Source organism: Sciurus carolinensis, chromosome 12 (assembly GCF_902686445.1).
Source record: "Sciurus carolinensis chromosome 12, mSciCar1.2, whole genome shotgun sequence".
NCBI lineage: Eukaryota > Metazoa > Chordata > Mammalia > Rodentia > Sciuridae > Sciurus > Sciurus carolinensis.
In genome coordinates this window covers 82,236,305-82,254,800 of record NC_062224.1, presented here as the reverse complement: position 1 = coordinate 82,254,800, position 18,496 = coordinate 82,236,305, and the positions used below count along the sequence as shown (strand labels likewise).

The 18,496-nt window shown below is 38.2% G+C and overlaps 1 protein-coding gene across 2 annotated transcripts in view; it reads right to left on the bottom strand.

The window, feature by feature from the left end:
- Nucks1 (nuclear casein kinase and cyclin dependent kinase substrate 1) overlaps positions 1 to 18,024 on the bottom strand; it is a 28,831-nt gene extending 10,807 nt beyond the window's left edge. For both annotated transcript variants that reach the window (XM_047520882.1, XM_047520883.1), the window contains exons 1-2: positions 17,916 to 18,024; positions 667 to 716 (exon numbers count right to left, since the gene is read on the bottom strand). In XM_047520882.1, the coding sequence (XP_047376838.1) occupies positions 667 to 716; positions 17,916 to 17,932 (67 nt within the window). In that variant the 5' untranslated portion in view covers positions 17,933 to 18,024. The remainder of the gene's footprint in view (positions 1 to 666; positions 717 to 17,915) is intronic.
- Positions 18,025 to 18,496: the final 472 nt, after the last annotated feature.

Sequence of the window (18,496 nt, the reverse complement as noted above, 5' to 3'; positions counted from 1 at the left end):
TATAATCCTGCCCTCCAATATAAGATACAGTTTTTACTCTGATAATAGCCAAATTTTTTTGAATCAGGGTTTCACTACATTGCCAAGGTTAGCCTCAAACTGGGGATCAAGTGATCCTCCTGTTTCAGTCTCTTAAGTAGCTGGGACTATAGGTACTATGCTACTATGCCTGGCTAGCAGGAGATATTTTAAGTAATAAACACTGTATCAGAATTATTGGACATTTAACTTGGACTCCAAAACCATGTGAGAAAAAAAATTAAGTGTTTATTAACAATGACTTACAAGAAAAAACTGGATCCCATTTGAGTCCAACTTTTGTTTTGGTTAACACAGATAATTTGGATAAATATTCTAAAAATTAAAAAAACAAAACAAAAACAAAAAAACAACAATCTACCAGGTGCAATGGCACATGCCTGTGATCTCACTGACACAGCACGCTGAGGTAGGGAGATTGCAAGTTTGGGGCCAGCCTCAGCAACTTAGTGAAACCCTATCTCAAAATAAAAATGCTGAGGGATGTAGTTGAGTGGTAAAGTGCTCCTGGGTTCAATCCCCAGTACTGCAAAATAAATAAATTAATTAATAAAAGCATGATAAATATTAGCTGCCAACTCCTCTACTGGTCAGTCCAACAAAACTTGTTGAAACCACAACACATACCTGCATCATCAGATTCTTGAAACTGTGAATAATCAACAACCTTCCTGTTTCTGTAGAAAGAAGAGACTAATTAACATCTAAGATACCAGTACACTTTTATTTCATAAACAGAACTAGAATAGTTCTCTGAAAATTACTGCTTAACAGTTCCCATATTTTAATCAAAATACTTCACATTTTGTTACAGGAAAATGCAGCTTAATTCAAACTATTTCAAACTACTCTCTTCACACTGCTCATCAGTAGTTCAAACTACCTTCCCAAAACACATACATTACAGCAAAATAAGCTAACTCACCACATATTCATTACACCCAGATACCATATTTACAAGTTAAAACTGTAAATTATTATTCTTATTTCTATACACATGAACAAAATTATTGCTAATATTTTTTAAGGCAATAGCACTTTTTAGATATATTACAGTTACAGTGAAACAAAAAATATGGTAACCCTAAATTAAATATTACACAGAGGAGGAAGGAAACTAAAACTTAGAGGTCTAGTCAAAAGACATTTTTTATTAAAGGGTGCATAATTTTAAAAACTGTGAAAGACTCACAAATTTACGTATCTACTTGACTCTAAGTGATTTTGTGGCATCTTATAAGCATCCCAAACAATTTTTTGTGCTTAATTCAAACCTTTATTTGTAGTTTCTAAATTGTACATCCACAGACCACTGTCATTACATGTGTACCAATGAATACAATCACCATCATTCCCATGAAAGAAATGGCTTTTTCTAATATTTTTTTTTTTTAAATATTGTCTTAGTTGTAGGTGGACACAATACCTTTTTTATGTGGTGCTGAGGATCGAACCCAGGGTCTCATGCATACTAGGTGAGTGTTCCACCACTGAGCCACAAACCCCAAACCCAGCCCAACAAACTGGTTTAAGTCTTCTTTTTTTGGACTTTTCCAGTGCTTTGTCCATCATTTTCTCCTTTTCCCTTTGACTCTTCGTGCAGTATTTCTTGCCTTGGTTTGTGACTGAGTCACACTCGGGAGAAGTGAAACCACTGGATGGGGCACTCTTCCTTGTGGTGGCCTATCATTTCTCCATAGAAGACCTGTTTGCACAGGCAGTACCTGGGCTCATGTGGGTTAATGGGAAGGTCTGCAGGGGATGCTTCCCTTTTGCTTTGGCCTTGGAACATTTTTTTCTTCTTTGAGGTCTTTTCTTTCTTTTCCTTGGGTGTTCTCAAAGTGACGTTATCATGCTAATGATTATTGGATGCATTTTCTCCATTCTTAGTGTTGTTCTGTTGCTGGGACCTCTTGTTATTCAGCTTTCCTGTTGTGTGATAATCATCCTTGGACTTATCCTGGCCAACTTTGCTGCTGCAGCCAATGATATCATGATGTCTTGATGTACCTCAAAGAAGTTCCATGTGACTTCGCTCTGGTTCTCTGCCAGTTACACCATCTGACTCAATTTGAATATTCTCATTGCCCTGCTCCTCCAACTCTGGATGCAGTATACCATTGGCCTCTTCTGGCACCAATAGTCTCTCCTTCATTCAGACTTCTCAAATATTCATCCAATTCCTTCAAAATTTCCCTCGGTCACTTAACAACTCCTGACCATTTACCCTGCACCCTTGGATCAGCAGAGGGGCTGCCAGGGCCTTCCACTGGTCATTGGACCAGACTGGCTTCTGGAGCTGCTGCCCCTGGTGCTGGCCTCAAACTTTATTTTAATTTCTACTTTCTTACTAAATATAAGTTTGAAATTCCTCTTTTAAAGATACTAGCAAGCTTCCATGTTGGAAACCAAACAGATCAGCTTCCAAAAGAGCCTTACATAAAAGACTCTCTACAACTGCAGACCTAAATGGATATAAGTGAACTGGAAGGATCAAGAAGATATTCCTGGTTGTATAGGGCATCACTTAAAGTCAAAGAACAGTCTGAATGTAAGCACTGGGTATTTATTATCATCATGACATGTGAGGATGATATGGATGAGAGGTGAATTTTGAAAACATACTTGGGACTTAGATGTAGAAAGTGGTATTGTCATACCCTCAGTTTTAGAGAGAGAAATAAAGATCTACAGGAATTTTGCCTTTTCTTCTAGCGAAATTATGAAATGTGCTCCAACTGTTTTATTATTATAATATGCTGATATTATAAACAAAGTTCTATACTACTAGGATAGTAATCTAGACTTATTTTTAAACTTGAGCCTCTTTCTCTTGATTGGCCCACTCTGAGTGCTATTTTAATCTTCACCTTAATACATCTGTACTTTTCTGTTTAAAAAAAGAAAGTCTATTAATCCCACTTATAAGAGGGACCTCAGTAGTCAAATTCATAGAGGCAAAAAGTAGAATGGTGGCTGCAAGGGGCTAGAAGAGGGGCCATGAGTAGTTATGATACTTAATCAGTATAGTTTTAGATTTCCAAGAAGAGTTCTAGAAAACCCTTTGTTGTACAGTAATGGGAATGTACTTACCACTATCATACTGTACATTTAAGATGGTCAAGATGGTAAATTTCATGTTAAATATATTTTATCATAATAAAAATATAACTATTAACACTATTTAAAAAGTATTTGGGGGCTAGTATGGAAATGCCTATGATGCTCCGGAAAAAATGATTTGTAATGACAAATGCCATGAAAAACAGTGTTATGGTCACAATGCACAGAGGATCATCTTCTGCATTATTTACAATCAAGAAAAATAGGACATGGAAACAAGGAAAGGAAAATATCCAGAAGAGGGAAGATTTTTAAAACAATTTTTATTTAACAAGTCTCTGAAATAAACCAATGGTAGGTAGATTTATCTATTTACTTTTTGTGATCAAGGAATTGAACTCAGTGCCCCACATAAGCTCCACCCTTGGGTTATATTCTCAATCCCAGAAGGAGTTTGAAATCTTAATCCCTAATAATTGAAGCTTAGGTTCCAAACTTGTAGGCATAATTTTAGTTTATCCCATACTTGTAATATGGCAACATAAATACTACTCAATTTCTGGGTGCCTAGTAGCCATAGATAAGTCCCTGAGACTACTTCATGTAGGCCACCAAAATAGTAAAGGATGCATCATATGAAGACAATTGTATAAACTGAGCACATTTACCTTGCAAAGGGAAAACATATTAAGCTACTTTAGGGTGTTGACATGAAAAGGAGTAGTAAATGTACTCCCTTAGTTTTACCCATCAGACCAAATGTGGTTTCAACAGAGCTTTTTAGCCAGGTGCAGTAGCACATGCCTGCAATCCCAGCTACTTGAGAGACTGAGGCAGAACTTTCAAACCATTTCCTAATGATGGCTGCTTCCTTAGACTATCAGTAGAAACATTCTAAAGGTATTATAATAAAAAGAACAAGGAATTATGGGTTCTGGTTCTAGAAGTGGAGCAGATCATTTAATTTCTCTGGGCTTCAGCTCCTTCTCAGTTGAAACTGATGACCTGGGCTGCTTGACAGACCTAACAGATATTCTGTAAAATTAAATCAACATTTTAACAAAAGAATTATTTTTCTATTGTGAACAGTCAACCATCTTTGTGTACACCCTATTATCTTATCACACATCGCCATACCATTTGTTTTCTTCATCATCTGAGCTTCTTGGAAGTAACAACCATGTCTTGATATCCACATTTATGGCAAAGGGCAAGATAAAAAGTTCAAATATTTTCTGAATTCTTTGCTGTTAGGGTCAAATTTGAGAATTCTGTTAAAGCTTACTTTTCTGTCTTATAGAACAATATCCGATCTCCTTAAAGTCTTTGAGATCTCATCTCTTGCCACTAGATAACTAAGCAACCTAGGAAATCCCTCCAATCCTGTTCTTACTATATGCTTCTGCTGCTCTTTGCCCCAGAGGGCTATTCAAATTACTCCCACTCAGATCCACCCTAACCTCTCAACACCCTTAATCCTTTGGTACTATGTAATTTGCTAAAACTTCTGTCCTACTGAGTAAAAGCTTCTTGTGGCTAGGGGTCCTCTCTTCTTCACTAGGAACACCAAATTCAAGCAATGTGTTTGATGCATAAATGGATTTAGCATCTGCAAAGGATTAGGATGGGTAAAGGCAACAGTAGAGAGGATGTCTGCAAGACTCACATTTTTAGCCAATCAGACATTTAACTAACAATTGCCTTTCAAGACAAAAGACAACTTAGTTTCCTTCCTATGAAATAATTTGTTACTCTAAGAAATTCTCTGGGTACTGTAGCTCACACCTGAGGGTCTCAAATTCAGGGCCAGCCTGGGCAACTTGGTGAGATCCTGTCTCAAAAAAAATAAAAAGGGCTGTGATGTAGCTCAGTGGTAACAAACCCAAGTTAAAACTCCGATACCACACACACACACACACACACATACACACACACAAAGGAAAAACTCCATAAAAACAAAACTTGGTTGAAAAGTCTATTATTTAGTATATTTTCTCTATCCTAGTTTTCAAAGGGAACTACAGAAATTCCCATGTAGACAATATTGAGAAATAAGAAAGTTTCAAAACTGTATCGAAAGACCATCCCTTCCTTAAAACCCATAATATTTTAACTTTTAAATGATCTGAAAACAGTCAGAATTTTAAGAATTATGTTGTCTGGACCAGTGTAACAACACATCATATTCATCCACAAAGAATGGGATCCTAGTAAGTTATACTACATGTATAATATGTCAAAATATACTCTACTGTCATATATATCTAAAAATAACAAAAAAATTTTAAAAAAGAATTATGTCATTTGTCATAAAAACTATTAAAACAGAGTAAAGCAAAATATGAATATAGGAATTGAGTCTTATTAAAGGTAACTAGCCAAACCAAATTAAACAAGGGTCATTCATAATGACTAGTTATAATCACTTGTAATAATTTGGTTGATTCCTCAAACTATGTCCTGCCTTCTAAAGATGCTTATTTAAAAAAACATTAATTCCACTGAAGTCAGTCCTCCAAATGTGGGTGCCACAACTGCAGATTTAACAACCAAAGACTAAAAATATTCAGTGTCAAAAAAAAAGTGTGTGTACTGAACATGTATAGAAGTTTTTGTCATTATTTCCTAAGTAATACAGTATAACAACTACTTCTGCATGTGTGTGGTGCTGGGGATTGAAGCCTGGGACTTTTGAATGTCAGGCAAGTGCTCTACCAAAGGGATACATCCCCAGCCCCAGTATAATTATTAACATAGCATTTACAGTATATTAGACATCACAAGTAATCTAAAGATGATTTTAAAGCATTCGGAAGAATATGCATAGGTTACATGCAAAGATACCATTTTAATAAGGAACTTGATTAAATAATAAGGAACTTGATTAAATAATCAGAGATTTTGGTGCTGGAACCAATCCCTCACAGATAACGAGAGACAACTATACTCAGATTTGGTTTATTTATGGCTGAAGTACATTTTTGATGAACTTGTTCCTTGCAAACTGGAATTGAGAAGATATCTTAGGACAAAAGCCCAAGAGTTAAGAATAATGCTTAAGTCCCAGGACGGAAGTTCTATTTCTAGCCTAAACAGAAGCAATCTTAGTCCCTCAAAATATTACTACTTAAATTCAATGCCAAAGCTAAACTAACTCTTCAGTGTACAATGAGTAACAACTAAAACTTGGAAGCCCATTTTGTAAAATTATAATATACCAGAGAGATCAAAAACAGATTTTCAAACTGGGTTTAAATCCTGACTCTGCCATTTACAAGTGGTAATGTCCCTGAGTAAGTACTGTCCCCTCACTGAACTTCAGTTTCTTCACATTTAAAATAGGAATACCTTTCAAGATTGTTTTGAGTGCCAGGTAGATTATTCTCCAATTAATAACAGCTATTATTACTTATTATCTCCCTATTTTTATATTAAGTTATTTCAACTTTATGGCAAAGTTTTCAGGTTACCATTAGACTCAAGAAAGAAGCAAGTAATAGCATTTTAAAACCATCAAATGGGTTATAACAATTTCCATCATTCAAATCGATTGGAGTTCTATTTAAACAAGTCTCAAAGTTTGCACCAGAAAAACTTTAATCTAACGAGGAAAACAATACAAAATGTAGAACACAAAAGCTTTATTTTTAAGAATTTATTTATTTTGAGGTCCTGAGATTGAACCCAGGGATGTCTACCAGAGCTATAGCCCCAGTCCTTTTTTATATTTTTAAATTTTGAGACAGGGTGTCACTAAATTGCCCAGGCTGGTCTTCAATTGTTATTATTTTTGGTACCAGGGATTGAACCCAGTTAGTGCCTAACCAGTGAGCCACATCCTCAGTCCTTTTTAATATTTTACTTAGGTATAGGGTTCTTCTGAGTTGCTTTTAGAACCTTGCTAAGTTGCTGAGGCTGGCTTTGAATTCATGATCCTTCTACCTCAGCTTCCTGAACTGCTAGAATTGTAGGTGTGGGCAACCATGCCCAGTTGGCCTTTAGTTTGTGACCTTCCTGCCTCAGCATCACAAATAGCTGGGGTTGAAAGTGTTGCATCACAGTGCCTGGCAGAAACACAAAAACTTTATTTTTGGTGCCAGGAATTAAACCCAGGGATGCTTAACCACAGAGCCACATCCCTGGCCCTTTAAAAATTTTTATTTTGACACAGATTCTTGGTAAATTGCTGAGACTGAACTTGAACTTGCAATCCTCTTGCCCCAGCCTCCCAAATTGTGGGATTATAGGCGTATGCCATCACTGTTGGCAGAAACAGAAACTTTAAAATCTCATATAATCGCTGTCTCCAGATTTTAGATGTAATTTGGGGAGGGGGGGTTGGGGGTATAATTTGGTGCTACAGCATGTACTTATTGTGTGCAAAAGTCCTGGGTTCAATGCCCAGCATCAGTAAAAAAAAAAGTGATTTGGTCATAATGTACCAATTCCTGGACGATCCCCACTGGGCTTTGAGTTGGGAAGCTTCCACTTTTATATGTTTAAAGTGTATAAGTGAAAAGTAAAGTGGGGAGCTAGGCAAAGAACACTAAAAGATCTGTTTGGCATAGAGTATAGATAACTCAAAGCAGTTTAAAGCAATAGGGCTTTATGATTATCAACTTCTTCCTGCTAAATACTGACAAGTCTATCCAAAGAGTAACTTTTCTTTCTTAGAGCAGACAAAAACAGAATTTTTGGTATGGGAAATGAACATTGTGGAGAGTCCAGGGTAACATGGAGTAATATTCTAGGGATGGAAATGATCACACCTTTGAAATTATCTCATTTACTCCCTTTAATTTTACAGGGAAGAAAACTTTAAGACCACAGAATCTGGCTCTACTTTGGAATAAGTCTGTGTATTTGAATATACGAATAACAAGTAAACTCCACTTGAGAAAAGTTGAATAATGAAATTGTCTGATACTTAAACTTTATGTAAAGCTCTGTCAAATCCCTGTTGAAATAAAAACCTCAGTATTTTCATGGAGTCTTTTTTTTCTCTTTCCTTCCTTTCTTTTATGCCCCCCCTCCCCAAGTGCTAGGGATCACATACAGAGTTTCATGCTTGCTAGGCAAGTGCTCTATCACTGAACAACACTTTCTAAGCAACTTTAAAAAAAAATGAGTTTATTTATATTTTTGGTGCTGGGCATTGAACTCAGCCTTGTTCATGTCAGGCAAGCACTCTACCACTGAACCACACTTCCAGGTCATGAATTCCTTTAAATTGATGTGTGTGTGTGTTTTTTTTTAAACAATGTATATTTTTTGTTCAAACAAAATCTGCCTAGGGTTGGAGTGGTGTGCAAGCCTATAATCGCAGTACCTAGGGAGGCTGAGGCAGGAAGATCACAAATTCTAGGCCCCAAAAACTTAGTGAGACTGTCTCGAAATTTAGAAAAGGGCTTGGGAGGTATAATGCACCTGGGTTCAATCCCCAGGACCCAAAAAACACAAAAGAACAAAAACCACTGAACCAGAAAACTACCTAGGAACCACAAATAAAACACAGCTATTTGTAAGTAAAAGCATTTTAAGAGTATAAACTTGGGGTTGGGGGTATGTTCAGAGGTACAGTGCATGCCAAGGCCCTGGGTTCAATCCTCAAGATTGCAAAAGAACAAAAAGTATAAATTTGTCTTCTAACGTCACATTCAAACAAATGTCTTCCATATTATCCATATTAAAAAAAAAAGTGAATCAAATGTTGAAGCTATCCCTGAAATTCAACATTATGGACAACTGATCTACAGAACCAGTTTTTTGTGAAACCATGAATTTTATTACAAGAGCAGTTTCTTCAGAGTTACTCCATCTAAATTCTCCTGTAATTCTCACACTGTTCTCACAGAAGAGTTAATTAATATCATATCAATTTTGCCTGAGGAGAATAATGCTCAAAAAGGTTAAGTAACTTTACTTCAATAAGCAATTTACTACAACAAAGACACTTTTCCAACCCAAGTCCATCCAACTTTAAACCAGCATATGCCATACTGTTGATGCAACCTCTGGAATTTTCCTTTCCTAAACGTAATTAAGCCAAGTCTTCTACAGAACTATTTCATTAAAGTTTCTGCACATCAACTATCTGCCCCCTTTTAAAATCTAGGACATTTACCTCTTTCTATTCTATCCCTCAGAAAAGAAATCTTACATGTCAGATATCTCAGGATATAAAAATGTTAAGTCACTGAGGCCCAGGATGCCTGAACTTAGTTCAAGACAACTTTCTATAATTATTTCACTTATTTTGATCTTCACTTTCTAAGATATGTAATTTTGACTATAGATGATATCATTCTATTATTCACATTTAAAACATCAAGGGCTGGAGATGTAGCTTAGTGGTAGATTGCTTGCCTACCAGGCACTAGGCCCTCAGTTCAATGTTCAATCCATAGCACCACACAAATGTATATATACGTTACATACCCATACAAAATATTTATATATAAATCACATGTATGGTCTATAAATAATGTACATATATTTATATTTATACATATAAATCAAGTTACCAGATACAGGAAAACAAATATATATGAAAATTTTAGGAAATCTGGATGATGAGTCAGACATGTTTATTAGATAAATGTCATTTTCCTACTAAATATTTTACTAACTTGTTAGTGTTTTAATCCACACAAATAAGCATTAATTCCTATATGGTACTCCTTATTCCCAAGACTCAAAGTTATTTCACTAACTTTCCACATTCAGTTCCACTACATAGGAAAACATTCTTTCAAAGTCACACACAACTGTCAATGAGTATAAAATATTTGATAAATAAGATGGGCTAGATTTTTCCCGATTGAATTTTACTGTAAGACCTATGCAACTGGGGACAAAGAAGTCTCAAATGGGTGAAGACTGAAGAGGTCTCAGGTGCATACATTATCATTGAGCTGAAGGATTGGTTTGCAGCAGAGGGTTTTTGGAAACCAGACAGAATTTACTAAACTGTCTAACCAAATCAACAGGGACAATTCTGTGGCCTGACAAAGTGAAGTGTATTGACTCATTACAACGAAGCACATCTGAGTAGTGCCAGGCATCTAGTATAAGAGAAAAAAAATTCTAGGATTTTGGGGAAGGGTAGAACCAAGATAAAAGCAGCAGTGTCTTGATAGGCTCTAAATGCAGGACTATGTGTTAAAGGAGTACACCTCAAGTCTGGACTGCAAAGTTAACCAAGGGTCCTATCTATCGGGGAAGAAGGCAGGGTAGATGTGGAATTATGTGGCTAGCAATCCTTCATCCAAAGCTCTAAAACTATAAATCAAAACTAGTTCTCTATGTCAGAATGACTAAAATCTTCCTGACAAAAATGTGATGTTTCATTCTTACTGATATAATTCCAAACAAAAAACTTTTGAGTCTGATTTTTGAGAAACCAGGTTTTTTTGTTAAGAAAACAGTAGTGACTGACAGGTGCATAGGCACACACCTGTAATCCAAGCAATTTGGGGGGCTGAAGTAGGATTGTAAATTCAAGGAGAGCCTAGGCAATCTGGTGACACCCTGTCTCAAAATATGAAATAGAAAAGGGCTGGTAGAGCACCCCTGGTCTCACTTCCCAGAACCGCCTAGAATAAAAGAACCACAGCGACTAAAGAATATGTTGTTATAAAACTTTTTACAGTTGTGGCATGTCCTTGGAAGACAACTACATCAAAATACAGCTACTTTCTCAGTAAGCCATTTTTAATTTCTCAAGTAGTTTATTTTTCAGGTTATTTTATCTTACAAATGAAAGATTCTATACTACAACCAAAAGTAGTTGGAAAGGAAATCTCTCATAAGAGTACCTAGTGTAGTGGATAACTGAACAAAAATTCGCCAGGTGTGGTGGCACATGCCTGTAATCCCAGTGACTCCAGAGGTTGGAACAGGAGGATCTCAAGTTCAAAGCCAGCCTCAGCAACTGCAAGGCACTACAACTCAGTGAGACCTTGTCTCTAAATAAAATTTAAAATAGGGCTGGGGATGTGGCTCAGTGGTTGAGTGCCCCTCAGTTCAATCCCTGGTTCCCCCCACAAAAAACCCCAACAATTCAAGGCACCTGAAAATATGCAATACCCAGTTACAACTCTTGGCAGCAGGTGGTCTCTTCATCTAAAGTATTTCAAAGACCTATAATTATGACTACTTAAATGGTAGTTATTTAAAAACATGGCAATGTAATTTTGTAATCATCTTCACTTCCTAGTCAAAGATTTTTGACAACAAAACAAAGGAATGCTCAGTTTGACCAAAGTGGTCCTGTTCTAAATCAATTATTTTCTCCAATTGTGTACAACACTATAGAGTCCCCAGTTGCTGTCTCAAGTCTCAACCACCGGAAAAACTACTTCTGATTCTTAGTGAGGTCACATTTACTTTTGAAGCTAAGAATTTTTAAAAAGGTAAACAGCTAAAACTTTATAGCAATATCTTTATAGCAATAATATTAATATGTTCAAGTAGTTAGAATTTAATTCTGGCTATGCAGACTGTAAATCACAACTATAGAGGGACAACATACACATGGACTCTAATGAGGATGATGTTCCACAGTTATACAGTGGGATGGCCTTGTTTTACATTTCTGGAAACAATAGACCAAACACTACTCAAAACAAAAATCTTTATTTGAAATTATTTTCTTCTTCTTATTTAATGCATGGTAATTTTAGAGCTCAAACTAATGAGAAAAACTTTGAAAACTAAAATAAATTGTTAAGTGCAAGGCAGTAGTACTCCAATGAAGTTCAACATGTCCATTATACAAACCTAGAAGAGGCTTTCACATGACCCCTTCTACTCAGGGTTTCTTTTGCTATGCCAGGCTACCTCCCCAAAGAATTAGTTTTATCTCAATTCTCTGTACCTCAAAAGCAAGTTTTATCACTGAATGTAAAAAACTAAAAATTTAACCATTTACTTTGTAACCTTTGTCAAGTTAAACTGATTCTCTTAATACCCTTGGATTTAGTTAGTTAATTAATCTGTTCAAGTTTGTTTTGGCATCAATTTTTTTTTTAAATGTAAAACAAGCTGGGTGTGTGGTACACACCTGTAATCCCTGCAGCTTGGGAGGCTGAGGCAAGAGGATCTCCATTCAAAGCCAGCTTCCCCAACTTTTCGAGGCCCTAAGCAACTCAACAAGACTGTGTCTCTAAAATAAAATATAAAGGGCTAGGGATGTGGCTTGGTGGTTAAATGCCTCTGGGTTTAATCCCCAGAACCAAAATAAAACAAGCCCATAACTTTCTTGTATTGTCCTTGGAATATCTTAATCAGGGGAAATGCTCTTATATTATCAAACACGTAAATGCAATAACACCACTTAACATTCACATGTTCCCTCAAAAGGTTCACACTAATCATTTCAATTTTTCCTCCCTAGTCAAGTACATCCTCATTTAATTGCTTTACATGCTCTGTTCCTTCCCAAAGTGTTCTTTACTCCCCTCCCAACTTCAGTAAACTTAGTTAGCCCTCCCCACAACAGTTCCAAGATGAAATGTCATCACCTTCCAAAGACAGTACTACCGCTGTGGGAAAAAACACACCTTGTGACAGTGTCATGTGAGAAACATCATATTGGCTTTGGGTTGTTCACACCTGGATTAAAGTTCCTACTTTATCTTTTAACAGTTAGGTGACCTGTGGCAGGTACTTAATTTTTCCAAGACTTAGGCCTCACACATGAAATGGGGATAATTTATACCTTGCTTGAAGAACTGCTGCATGATTTTGAAATAGTATGTATAAAGTACCTGGCCAAATATCTGGCACCTAAGAGTTGCTTAGTGACTGACAGCTCTCTTAAGTTTGGAAGTGATTTTTTTCAATTAATGCAGTTAAAGGTTCACTATCCCTAATTCACAGTTTAGAACTCCCTAAGTTCTGAAAAACCAAGTTTTTCCATAATTTACTTGGCAGCAAATCCATCTGTGTGAAAATTCATAGAACTTCATTAGATACCCATGTTTGATTATAGTACTACCCCAGACAAGTGATGGTAGTTTTATATTATATGCACTCCATTACCTTTTTCAAATTACAAATAAAACCAAAACAACTCTGTAAATTCCCATATATGGTCACAAGGGTTTCAAATTACCTGCAATATATTCTCTGCGGAACCAAATACAGTAAATATGAACCTAGCCAAAAGCAGAATGGCCAAGATTCATGCAGTCTAAATGCAGCCTTGCTATAATCATCACTGGTAAACTGAAGAAACTGGACTTAATCTCTGAAGTTCTGACTTTTTAGTGTAATGTTTTTAATTAAAAAATATATCTGAAAATCATTTGACATAGTGTTGAACAGTGCTAATATTAAAATATTTGGCTATTTTCTCTAAAATACTTTCCTATGTGGAGCTAAAACCTACGTATAAAGAATGTATTCAGGTGAGGGGGTGTAGTTCAGTTGTACAGCCCAAAGGAGGCCCCCCAGAGTTTGATCTCACACAAAGATAAAACAAAACAAAACAAAAAAAAAACTCTGACCATTTTAACACTGAAAACTAGGTAGGAAAGAGTGGTACCATCAAAGAATGCCAGCTAGATTTGTAATTCAACAGATCATGGCTCTGCTATTATTCTATTACCTTGAATAACAAAGGTTTTGAGTTTTGTTGTTTTATGGATAGTAAAAAAAAATACCCAGGTTAAATTTTTTAAAATATTTTTTAAAATTGTTGATGAACCTTTATTCATTTATTTATATGCGGTGCTGAGAATCGAATCCAGTGCCTCACACACGCTAGGCAAGTGCTCTACAACTGAGCCACAATCCCAGTCCCCAGGTTAAATATTTTTTGTAAAGATAAAACAAGATGAAGTGAAAACACAGTACCCAACTGTATTTTTTCTCAGTGACTGTTTATTTAGTAAGCTACTCCATTTTAATCATTATTATAATTTTCAGCTTAATTATATGTTGAGAAAGTTGAGTACTTTAAAATTCTCATAAAACCAACTTCCCCATTATTCAGGCTTCTTAAATTATTATGCTATTTTTTTCCTTCTTCCTGGTACTGGGAATTGAACACCAGGGGTGTTTTTACCACTGAGCCCCATCCCCAGTTCTTTTCAGTTTTTGAGGCAGGGTCTGGCTAAATTGCAGAGGTTGACCTCAGAGTTTCAAACCTTCTGTCTCAAGCCTCCACAGTAGTTGGGATTACAGGTGTGGACTACCACACCCAGTCTGGGACTGTCTTTACATAAAAGCTAATATAATAAAATATTCAGACCCAGGGTTAATAAAGTTACACTCATCTTGCGCATATCCATACACACTGAAGAGAATACCTGAAGACACGTAAGGAAACACGCACTTAAATTTACTGGGATACTAATTTGTCATCCTGTGTTTGCTTGGTAACAAATTCCAACCTACCTTGAATTTCCAGATTTCTAAGTTTTCCCTTTAACTGAGGGCTTGTGTGCGTGTAATATTTTTGGTTGTAGATGGACACGATCTTTATTTGTTTATTTATTTATAATGTGGTGCTGCGAGTTGAACCGTGCCTCATGCATTCTAGGCAAGTGCTCTACCACTGAGCCACAACCCCCAGTCCCAACTCAGGACTTCTTGAAACTATTTTGCTAAGAAAATATTTTTAGAATCCAAACGCACATTCTCCTTGAAAAGAAAGCAATCTGGAATCTTGGGAGAACTGTTAATTTTCATTGCAATTATAAACATGACCAAACAATAAAAGTAACTTTATTATCAACCTGTAAGAGCCTGTTTCCACATCTTAATTTCCAACAAAGACTCTTCAAATTCTCAAGTATTAAACAAAAGATATCAAACACACTTCTAATAAGAGGGGCAAGTAAGATTGACTTGAGTGACTTGGATCATCTTCAACAAGGGAGGAGAATAAATCAAGGTAAAAATCAAGAAAGCTGATTGCTAGTGTGGGCAAGTCAGTAAATCTGAGCCTTCTTTCTCATCTTTTACAAGTAATGGCATTTTCCTTCCATCTATACAAGGATTAAGAGTCACTCTGAAAAGTTAAAAAAAACACCATATACTATGTTTTTTAATCACTACTGATAAAATTACTATTTCTCAGGCAGAAGTGATTAATATGGATAGGATTGAGAATTAAATCTAGGTTCTAGATCCAAATTTGGCAACTACTAGTATGCGATACAAAGCACTTCACTTGTTCAGATCCCCATTAAGTCTCCTGTGAACTGAGTTGACCTCACTTTCTTTCTAGTTCCAGGACTATAATTTTATGCTATTAATTTGACACTAAGGCCCAAAATATTCCAACTGTCATAAATACTGTAAAAGGTAAAGACAGTTATCTTGTTCAAACAAAATTAGAAATAATGTGTTATGCTGGGGATGTGGTTCAGTGGTAGAGCATATGTTTAGTATGCAAGAGCCCAAGGGTTCAATCCCCAGCACCACAAAATAATTTAAAAATAATGTACTATCATCATAGACATCCTTGGAAAATGATGCTGTAGCCAATCAGCCCATCATATGCTTTATTTAGAAATTGGTGTCAAAGCACCATTAATACATTTCTAAATGCCCTTTAAATGTTTAGGTTTATTTTAAAATAAAAATTAACATTTACAGTAAAAATGAAAACATGGGCAGAAATGCACACCAAAAGATGCACTGTGACATCAATATTTCCCAACACACACTTCATTTTGATTTTAAACAAGTCTAATTGTCTTGAAATCAAGTCAATGTCATTTTGTTGTTGTTAAATGATCAAAGGTAATATAGATTACAATTCCCTAAGCCAGGGCTTATTTAAAGCAAAATTTAACAAACCACCAAACTCAAGTTTATTTGTTTCTGCTTTATTATTGGTCATGAGTATATTCAAGACTTCTTTTAAAAATAGTTACAGAGACTTTATCACTAAAATATAACCAGAAACCAAACTGCTCTGAAATTAGTAATTTGAAAGTGACAAAAAAAGAAGCCCACAATATATTGACCTCGCTCCTCGAATTAAGGGGACAAAGTTGAAATTATTTTTAACAACACATTAAAAAAAAAAATTGTGCAGAAATCCCAGTTAACTCCAAAAAGCTAATAAAATGTGCTTAATATATTCATCCCCATATGGTGATTAACAAACCCCAAGTTTTCCAGTACAAAAGTTGTTTATAATTGATCAAAAACCTAGTGTACTAATATTGAAATGGCGGAGAAAAATAGTAATTTAATTTCACCACACAGTAATTACTTCCAGGAGACAAAGATCGAATCCAGATAAAAGAAATCTTTATTATAATATTGTCTAGTTACCTGATCCTAAAGAAAAATATCCTGATGAACTACCGGTCACTTTTTATGCCAAAAGAAGAATTCATACTATTACTATAATTTGAAAGAGCCATCCATACTCCTTACCAAAAAGCCAGCAAAACTTTGACAGTTGGTGGCGATTTATAGATATGCGGGTTGAAGTTGGGTAGCACAGAAGCAGTTAGGTAGTTAGCTCATTCTCTGCATTCCCACCCCGCGTAGAGTACGCGGTACCACACCACCACCCAGTTGGAAACAGATCGTCTAGTAGGAGACAGAATGGTGTGCAACAAAACCCGTTCTCAGGATCCCAAACCTTTTTTTAGAACTCTTAAGATACTTCCGTTGCCCACAAAACTTGGAATGAAGGGAAATCAACAAGCATGAAAACGTTTAAAAACTAAATATCTATTTAGAAAACACTATACAAAGTAGCCAATCCTTTATAGTAAGTGTATTTATTTACAACAGCTCTCCTCTTTAAGGCCTTAACAGATTGGGCTAAACCACACCCCTCCGTAAATGGCACATTCCATACAACAGCCTGAAGGATGGCAGAGGGCGATCCCACCGACCGCTGGGGGAGCAGCAAACTTGTTGAAATTCTGAGAATAAAGTCTGATGGTTAATGGAAGATAGCCCCTTTATGATTAAAGTCACTCCGGGGAGAGAGAGGGTTACAGAAATATCCCGAGACGTGTACGCCGGGTTAGGGCGGAACGAGAACCACACGGGATTTGGGTCGTGCTGTTAACCCGCACCTCCCTGAGTACGGACATTTCCCCGAAGGACATTTCTAGTTGGAGGAAAGAGCGAACTTCGGGGTTAAAGTTCTCCAAACTCCGGGGTGGAGAGAAAGAGCAGTGCATTATATTTTGGGGTCCAATCTCTAACTCACTTTTGCTCCAAGGGTAAAGAACGGGTCCCGCCCACGCCCGGTCCGGGAGGCGGGGCCTGCAGCGACCCCGAGGACGGAGGCGGGGCCGGGCAGCAGTGCTGCCCCTCCCCCTTTGCGAGGAACACCCTGTCCGCTGGAGGAGGGCGAGTGCCCCCACCCCGACGCAAGTCGCAGGAAGAAGGGGTAACACAGTGCCTGCGTCCCTCCTCACCGAAGCTGGGGGGCCGAGCGCGAGTCCACCAGTCTCCCCCGCCGGCTCTGAGGGGCCCGCCCCGAGGAGGTGGGGCCTGCTTGGGGGCGCTGACTTCACACCCCTCCCCCTCTGGCCCTGGCGGTTCGGGAACACCCCGCCCGCTCCAGTGCGGCGGGTGGGGGAGGCAGCAGAGCAGACCGGAGCCCTGCAGCGGCGCGGGCAGGGGAGGGGCGCGCGCACGGGCGCGCTGCCGCCACCCCCGCGCGCCAACAGGGCCCCCCACGCTCAAGGGCGCGCGCGGGCCCCGAAATGGAGGAGGCCGCGCGTGGCAACCGGGAGGGCCGACTCTAGGCTCGGTCTCACACTCCTTCGCCACTCACCCCCAACCCCCTCCAACCCGCTCCAGGCCTCGGACTCCGCACTGACCTGACAGGCCGAGACATGTTCGCTGTCGAAACAGGACCGAGTCGAGAAGCCAAAGACCAGGACCCCCCCCACCCCGCGCGCTCGGCGCCCCACCCCCCCCGAACTTCGGCCGATGGGGCCGCTGTCGCCGAACCCCGAGATGCTGGCTTCTCAAACTCCGCCGCTCCTTGGTTCAGGGCCCCTGGATCAGACGAGCCCCCCGCTCCCCCGTCTCTTCAAAATGGATGAATCAAACCAGCCGAAAATGCGCCAAAGCCGCGGTACAACCAAACCCACTAGGGTTTGTGCGTTCCGCCCCAACACGTCCTCTCATTGGTGGCTTCTGCCAGATGCGCCCTGCTCATTAGTCCGTTTAAATCATCACGTCTCCCAGGCCCCGCCCCTCCCCCTGGCAGGCCCCGCCTCCTCCGTGAGGTCCTGTTAATCAAGATGCTCTGAGAGCGCACGGCCGCAAAACAAAAATGGTCGCTGCTCAGCCCGCCCCCTGGCTTCCACTCCAAAGTTGCAGATTCGTCTTGAGCTGTATCTTGAAACGACTAGAAAAAAAGATGTATATAGGGTTCAGCATCGCTCAGGATTCA